This window comes from Alexandromys fortis, unplaced genomic scaffold (assembly GCF_014885135.2).
Source record: "Alexandromys fortis isolate MF-2015 unplaced genomic scaffold, M_Fortis_MF-2015_v1.1 scaffold_66, whole genome shotgun sequence".
Classification (NCBI taxonomy): domain Eukaryota; kingdom Metazoa; phylum Chordata; class Mammalia; order Rodentia; family Cricetidae; genus Alexandromys; species Alexandromys fortis.
In genome coordinates, this window is record NW_026067950.1 from 4,595,322 (window position 1) to 4,604,012 (window position 8,691).

General features: G+C 48.0%; 1 protein-coding gene across 1 annotated transcript in view; it reads right to left on the reverse strand.

The window, feature by feature from the left end:
• Dnajc3 (DnaJ heat shock protein family (Hsp40) member C3) overlaps positions 1-6,176 on the reverse strand; it is a 32,583-nt gene extending 26,407 nt beyond the window's left edge. The window contains exon 1 of the mRNA XM_050150371.1: positions 5,952-6,176. Coding sequence (XP_050006328.1) covers positions 5,952-6,033 — 82 coding nt within the window. The 5' untranslated portion in view covers positions 6,034-6,176. The remainder of the gene's footprint in view (positions 1-5,951) is intronic.
• Positions 6,177-8,691: the final 2,515 nt, after the last annotated feature.

Sequence of the window (8,691 nt, forward strand, 5' to 3'; positions counted from 1 at the left end):
CCAACTTCAGGGAAACTAGACGAGGTCACAGACAGCAGAAAAGGAGGGAAGGACAGAGAACACGTACAAGATCGATGGAAATGCAAGGTACAGAGAGAAGTTTAGGTTTTTATGTGAGTGATAAGGAAAGCCCTAGAATGGGCTTTAGCAAGAGACTGAAGGTCTAGCTGAAGTTTTAAGAGCTTATGTTGGCTGAGTGTGAAGACAGAGTGGAGTCGGCTATGTATCAGAACTGTGGTTCCATGAACTAAGAACAGTGTTAGATACATTATACAGACTGGCTTCATTTATGCTTTCAAAAGATAATCCATCTTGCTATACTGATCACTTTTTCCAGCAAAGTATATTCATATACTATTTATATTTTTAAAATCATCAAAGTAAACTAAGGAATATGTTTTGTTTAAAATGATGACTAATTGTAAATCTTTGATGAGACAGCTCACTTGAGAAGAAGGCACTAGCCACAAACCAGCTACCTAAATTTGATCCCTGCAAACAAACAACTGATTCCGAAAAGCTGTCCTCTGAAGGGGTGATGGGGGATCCAGAGGAGGGAAGGGATGGGGTAATCCAGGGAAGGGAAGGGGCGATGGGGGGATCCAGGGGAGGGGAAGAGATGATGGGGGGATCCAGGGGAGAGGAAGGGATGATGGGGGATCCAAGGAAGGGAAGGGGTGATGGGGGTTCCAGGGAAGGGAAGGGCTGATGGGGTGATCCAGAGGAGGGGAAGGGATGGGGTGATCCAGGGGAGAGAAGGGATGATGGGGGATTCAGGGGAGGGGAAAGGATAATGGGAGATCCAGGGGAGGGGAAGGGATGATGGGGGGATCCAGGGGAGGGGAAAGGATAATGGGAGATCCAGGGGAGGGGAAGGGGTGATGGCAAGGGAGAGAACAACCGGCTCTGAATATCCCGAAATCCACCTGTGGAAACACCCACTGTGGTGATATTACAATGGTTGGAAAGTAAGTTACTAGTCTGTGGCGTCAGACATGTACTGGTGCCTTTTTAAAGGGAACGAGCAGGGAACAAGCTGGTCCTTTTGCCATGTGAAGCCGCAGTACCCAGCCTGTCTTCAGTGTGAGGACCCAGAAGGTCCTTTTCACAGCAGAGAAACTAAGGCAGGACACGGACTTTGGATCCTGTCTGGGATCACATCAAGTTCATAACCAGCTTGAAAAACTTTGAGTTTTAAACACCAACACAGGTTATCAAGTGACCTAGGACTTCTCATAATGAAAACTACCATCAAGCTGAGGCGCTTAGGCCGGTAGGCTAGGGCGCTGTAGTTGAAAGAAGGGAAAGCCGTCCTTGACAAAGACCGGATCTAAGGGAATGAGGCAAGCGGGGTCTTCAGGCTGGCTCCATGGGGAAGGCTTTACCACCAAGTGTGGGAGACTTGATTGCTGGAGCCCACACCACATGCAAGAAGAGAACCAGCTCCTGCAAGTTCTCCTCTGGCCTCCACACATGTGCCAGCACAGACCCAACTCTCCCCTCCCCCGGTTCTGTTAAGAGAAGGGGAATTTAAACTGGACTTGGTTATTCATGGGAAAGGACTGAAAATGATTCCGTTTTCAAGAGCAGACATAGTAAAGAATTGTAGGAATATTAGCAGTACTGAGTGTGCAGCTGAGATTGAGACTAACAGTAAACTAACAGTTATTCGGCTCCATCTGCATTTAGCTCTTAGGTACAGCAAGAGAGACAGTCAAGCTTGAATTTAATGGATTTTGGGATCTCCCAGGTAAGAAGCCAAAAACACAAGAGCAGAGAAATTTAAGAGTTTTTGTAATCAAGTGTAATCACGTGGTTGCAGTGACAAACTATTTAGCTTTTAGAAAATGGATAAAAGATATTGATACTTCCCTCTTCTGTGAACTCTAAGGTATCCCATTAATGTTATACCGTATATATACCTCATCACAGTGCCACAGAGCATACCCTTGCTGACACAAGTCTTTTATATTCCAAAGCTCTAAGCAACAAACTCAGATCTACCTATTTTTAAAAGAGACAGTTTCTAAAGATATATAAAGAAAAATAAACTTATGGTTGAAATAAATGTTTCCATTTTAAAGGGCAGGTAAGTGGGTCTCCCTGAAACATTTCTATGGAAACACAGTTAAGTTGCTGATGAATGAATCAAAAGAAAAGGAGGCAAGTGTGATGGGGGCATGCTTGTAACCTCCCACCCCTCAGCACTCAGCAGGCAGAGGTGCCCATCCTGATTTACAAATCAAACTCCAGAGTCCATGTAGACTAACCTGGGCTACAGAGTGAGGCTGTCAAACAAAACACAAAAACAAATAAAACACACACACACACACACAAATCAATCAACCAATCAATTAATTAAAAGATCATGATAGCAGAAACTAAACTTAACCACGATTAACTTTACATGGGAAAATCAAATCCAGGGCACATGGTCTCAGAATAGCCCTGTCCAGACAGCATGGGAGCAACTCTAACCAGGCAGCTCAGCAAGGCCAGCTGCTGAGCCGAACTCAGACACTCTAACTTCATATCTAGCTTGCTAAATAATTCAAGATAATCTTAGGGAGCTGACCATCTGATTATAGAAACTGCTTTAAAAATCATTTAAAAAATTCTCTTCATATTTAAGTAGCATCACAGAGATCCTACAAAAGGTAAAATATACTCTTAATTTATCAGTTTAAGCAAAATGTATCACAGCCTTTGTTTTGAATAGATTTTCAAGTCTTTCCCGTGGTGGCCAAAATACATGGATTAATCAGCTTAATTCAGTGAATTTAAAAATGGGTTCCTGATACACGTCAAGAAAAGAAAAAAATAGCGGTGGCACACGCCTTTAATCCCAGCACTCGGGAGGCAGAGGCAGGCAGATCTCTGTGAATTCGAGACCAGCCTGGTCTACAGAGCTAGTTCCAGCACAGGCTCCAAAGCCACAGAGAAACCCTATCTCGAAAAACCAAAAAAAAAAAAAAGAAAGAAAAGAAAAAATAAAACGATGGCAACAAAAAAATGTGTGTTTTTCATTCTGTATTCACACTCGAGTCACTAAATAAGCCACTAGCAACAAATTTAAATAATCTTATTTGTAATGCGAGAATGTTAAAGTGGATATTAATGTCTTCTTTTTCTTTATTTTATTTGTATCTCTGTGTGTAAGAGACAGTATGTGCTCCAGCTCCTCAGCCCTGGAGTTGGGAGTTACAATCGGTTGTAATGATGGGCGCTGAAGTCCCACCCTCTGCAAGGGCAGCCAGCAAACACTCTTAACCACTGAGACATCTCTCTAGTCCCTAAAATTTTCTTTCTACTCAAAAGTTCTAAATTGTTTTGAAAGCTCTGAGAAAGAGAACGCTGACAGTCAGCTGTTCAGTTCATGACATGTGCTTTCCTTCTGTAGATTATAACAGAAAAGCCTACTTTAAAAGGGTATTTTTAAATCAGAAAAAAAAAGCAAAAATGATCAGGCTAATCACTAACACACTATTTCCTGTATTATGACCCTGGGCTTCACACTCCCTGTCCTCTCTCCAAGCCTAAAGTAGAGCATGGCACCTGACCTATATGCCTCCCTCAAAACCAGGCACAGCTAACTTATTCTAGAAAACGTGGGCTGATGATTTGCTACTTTAGGGTCTAATAAATAGCAGACCTCTAATTTAAGAGGCTCTCAAAATGTGGTCACCTGGGATCCTTGTAGAAATGCAAATTTCCAGGTTCCATCAAGACCAAGTGTGCCTAGAACTCTTACCCGCCCCCACTTGACATTCTGACACACAGCTGGAGGACCACCTTCTGGGAGAGAGAGCATGTTTTCTTTTCTTTTTTTAAAGACAAAATATCACACTGTAGCTCAGACTGGCCTAGAACTCATGATATAACTCGGGCTGGTCTTAAACTCATGACAATCCTCCTGCCTCAGCCTCTTGAGTGCTGAGATCACAAGCAAGGGCTGGCACACCTGGGAAGAACCGCTGTACTGAACCTGCCAGGAAATCACCTTTCTGTCACTTTCTATTGGTAACTTAAAATGCTTATATTCTTACCTGCCACAACTCTGAAATGACTGGAAACGAGGCCACCAATAATTTCCTGTGTCCAGTTCATAACGAGATAAAGTTTACTTCTAAAGATTGTATTTACCTTGTGTGTGTGTTCCTGGAGTTGGAATTATAACTGTGAGTAGCCTGGTCAGGTGCTCGGAACCCAATTCCAGTCTTCTCAAGACCAGCAAACAATCTACCCATCGCTCCAGCCCGAGATAAACTGTCATTAGTTCCCAGAGCACCAGTTCCCGATGTGTAAACACTATCGCAGATCTCCAAGAAGAGGAGGGGCTTACAAAAAGGCTCTCTTCTCTCCCTCACCTGCGAATGCTCCTGAAAAGGCAACCCTCCGGCTTCCCCTGAGAGGCGCCATTAGTGCTTTTTTACAGAAATACCACAGTGAGAAATGAAGTGCTGAACGTCTTAAGAATCATACAGAGAATCTCTGTGAGTTCGAGACCAGCCTGGTCTACAAGAGCTAGTTCCAGGACAGGCTCCAAAACCACAGAGAAACCCTGTCTCGAAAAACCAAAAAAAAAAAAAATCCTGTAGTTATGAGAATTAAATAAGGTGATAATTGCTTGGCTGTCACGCCAAAGGCAATAAATGTCATAATCAGGATGGCTGAATTTTCTTTTTATCCTGCTTTTNAAACCCTGTCTCGAAAAACCAAAAAAAAAAAAAAAAAAAGAATCATACAGAGAATAATAATTTGAAAGAGGTGACTGATCTACACACTGCTGAAAAGGTAAAGCGAACCAAAATAAGCACTTCTACATCTGAACAAAACAGACCCTAAACACAACATAAACAACATTCTCTTAAGTATCCAAAATTATAAGTCATTAACACGGATGGGAAGAATTAGAAAATTCCAGAGAATTAAAATATATGACCTATATATTAAAGCGGTCCAGGCCTTCAAATTCCACTCCCCTCCAGACTGAGGCTGGTTCCAGTGCCAATGACTGGTCTCAGTACAAAATCTGAATTGAGGTTCAAAGAACATACGGGCATCGGAAAGCCAAAACAAACAAAAAGCCTACCTTTACTGGAGATGTAACAACAGAATGGTATGACTTTTACACAAAGAAAGAATGCCACAGACACTTTCCTGAGGCTTTCCCCGTCAACTAGTCCCAAATCCACTTCCTCGATCCCCACCCCCCCCCCCATGGAACAGTCAATTGTTTACTTTCCTTGACAAGTATCCCCTTCCCCTCCCCACTTTCAGGAATGAGTACAGGAGCAGTGGCCAGGACAGATATATCACTACAGCACAGGAACCAAGCTGGGAAGCACTGTTCAATGGGCATTCGGGACTTCAATGCCTAAGTCCTCCCCGCTTACACCCGAGCTGGGACAGGCCTCCTGTTTTGCTAGTATGCTGGGAGTAGCCAACATTCCAGTCTGGAGGCCAGGGTGATATGTAAGAGCTCCCTATCTTTTTAAGGAGATTCCCCCACCCCAACCCTCCGCCCCGAGAACTAGAAAAAGTAGCACCAGCAATTAAAAAAAAAAAAAGTTGAATGACGCCATGCTGGGAACTGCAAAACCACAGCACCGAGCCCCGCAACTTGGGAGCAGCCAGCCCAGCATGGACTTCTCCAGGCGGCAGCCTGAGTCGCGCACCCGACGTGGGGCGCTGACTCCAGGGACGAGCCGTCTGCCCGCTCAGTCCGACCTGCACCCGTCCCGTGCCGGCCGCCGTTATCCCTCCCCGCGGGCGCCCCAGGCCGCCGTCCCAGCCTCGCGGCCCGCCGGTCGTCCTGTCCTCGGCTCGGGCCCGGCCTCCGCCGGTTCCGCCCTCCCCGCCCGGCGCCCAGTCCCGTGGCTCCCACTCCGTGCGCCGCTCCCGCCCGGCCAGGGGACCCGGAGCTCGGCCCGGGGCAGGGCGGGACTCACCTTCGTACTGCAGGTCCACCAGGACCAACAGGAACGGGAACACCGCGCCCAGCCGGCTGCCCAGAGAGCCGGGGGCCACCATGTCCAAGGGCGCCGAGGCCGAGCAGCAGGAAGGTGCGCGGCCCAGCAGCCCGCGCGGCGCACAGCCCGCAGCCCAGCGCCCGCCGTGCGTCCGCTCACTCGGTCCCTCGGCCGGGCCTCGGCGGCGGCTGGCGCCCAGCGGCGGAAATGGCGGGGGGCGGGGCCCGAAGACGCCACGCCCCCCGAGCGCCGCCACCGCCGCCGTCCAATCGCTTCCCTCCGGGTCGCGGGGCGCCCGGGCTCGCCTGGGTCGTGGTTGGCGCCTATTGGCTGCGGACGCCGACGCCCCGCCCCGTCCCCGATAGGGTAACGTGGAAGCACAAGACGAGGCGGCGTCCGCCGATCGTGGAGCTGTCAGCGGGCTCCAAACCGTCAGCCCCGGGCCGGGGAGGAAGCGGCTGGGGAGGCCGCATGCGCAGCCCGCCGGAACGCTGGGGACCCGCCTCGCGGCGGGGTTGGCGGAGCGACGCCGGGGGCGTCCCGGGTCAGCCCGGGCGGGAGGGCGGGAGGAAGGTGCGGCCGCCGTCCTGCCGGCCAGGCCGCCACGGTCCAGGAAGTCCGGGACGCCGCAGAGAAGCTGACGGCGGCGAGGGAGGGGACAGGGAACGGGTACCGGGGAGGAAGGGAGCCTGAGAGCTGGCGTGGGGGACCTCGGGTGCTGGTAGACACCACGGTCTTATGCTAATGTCCCCCTCAGCAGAGAGGGACTCTCTTCAAGCCCCTGAGGGAATAAAGCTGGAAGCGACCTAGATGCCCGACCTTGGGAAAGAGGCTTGGGGACCAGAACTCTGGAGTTGTTCCAGTGAAAGATGTTAAGAGCCATTCCAGCAAGCCTCACAGTTGGTCTGGGCGTCTCAAAGTCCCTTCCTAGCCTCTCCCATGGAGCTTTCAGAATTATCCTTTTTTGGTGGAGGTTGGCTAGCTGCAGAAGGCTTCCAAGTTCCCAGGCTACAAGCCGCCCTAGGCCAGTTATGTATTGGCGAGTCCTTGAAAAGCTTCGCTATAGATCCGGAGCGCATTTCTCCCAGGTCTGCAGTGATTGCCCTCGACTTTCCCAAGAAGCAGCCTTGCTTTGGAAGCAAACTTTTCACCCACGGGAGCCGTTCTTTGGATGTCTTTACTGTGCCTGTTTCATTCAAAGAGATAAGAGCTTGATCAAGATCGAGTTCAAATTATTCAGTTTAGTTTTGATCATGGCCGTTTCTTCTGTTGTGAACACGTTCTATATATCAGCCGTATCAGCCGTGTTTTAGACAGTTAAACAATGCGGGTTTGTCGCCTAGTAATTTTGATACCTTAGTGTTACTTCGTGCTTTAAGAATTATGGTGATTTTTTATGAAAAATAAAAATAAAAAGGAAGGGCATGATTGTTCCTAGCTATGGTGGAGGAGAAGATTTATTGTAGATGAAGGGGGAGCGCACAGAGGCAGAGACATCTGGGTGAGTCCAGAGTGAACATGACCAGACTGAGCCATGTGAGGAGAGGGAAGGGAGGGGAACTGGGTTCGGCAGCCAAGAGGAGGAAGGGTTCAAAGTGGGAGGGGAGAGAGCTGTTAACCAGAATGTTACCTCTGGGGCACTTTCAGGGTAAAGGGCGGGATATGCCAAGCCACAGACTGTACCAGGTAGGGACCAAGCAATGCTGGGAGAACCAGGCTCTTTAAGTCCTCGTTGATATGTTAAATAGGCACCTTACTCATTTGTCCCAAGGTTTGAAACCTAACAGATTTGAAGATACACTGTAAAGGTTGGAAAAGGGAAAGGTTGCTCTCTCTCTATCCCATTTCCAAAGAAACAGAATGTAAAAGAAACCGTTCATGGTTGGAAGCAGTGAGCCCCTGAGGAGCTGCGGGGAAAGGAGCGCTGAAAAGCACAAGGTTTAGATTCCAAGCAGCTATTATGTTATCCTGATCTGTAAATTAAGCAGGATCCTGAAACCTCAAGAGTTGGAGGTTTTATGAAGCAGGTAAAGGCTCCTGTGACTAATGCTACTATGTTCTAACAGGAGCAAAATCATACAGAAACTTTCAGGTTTTGTTGAGGTTTGTTTGAGATGAATACAGATACACATATACCTCACAAGATAAAGTAAAAAAAAAAATGGGAGACGATTTTATTGTCCTCAAGTAAACGTATCACACAAATGAGGCATTTCTGACCAAGGGAACCAACAAAGTTTTGATGTATTTTGAAGAAAAAAAATAAAAACTGTGTATTATCCCTGGATGTCGCTTGTGAATCTAGCATGTTGCGGACACCCTCGACCCGCAAGGAATGACGCGACCACCCGAGCTCTTCTTGCTGACAGTTTATTCCAGGTCTTTATTCACTTTCTCTCTCTTCCCCTCCCTCCTTCCTCTCTCCTTTTTTCTCTCTCTCCTCTGTTTCCGGGCAAACCTCTCCCAGCCCTTAAGTAGGCATGGGCTGCCAATCCCGGATTGCCAGGTGGGCACTGCCCATAGGTTCACGCATATGCAGGCAGCTGATAATCATTGCGTGATCATAGCATAGGTCAGGCCTTAGCCATCTCAGGAGTTGATTATACATCTCCATCAGGTGTGACACCACGCTGCTCGCTACACTAGCCTTAAGGAAAAAGAACTGAAAAAAGTCCTAATGAGAGAGAAAGTCTTTTTAGAACAATATGTGTGGGTTACA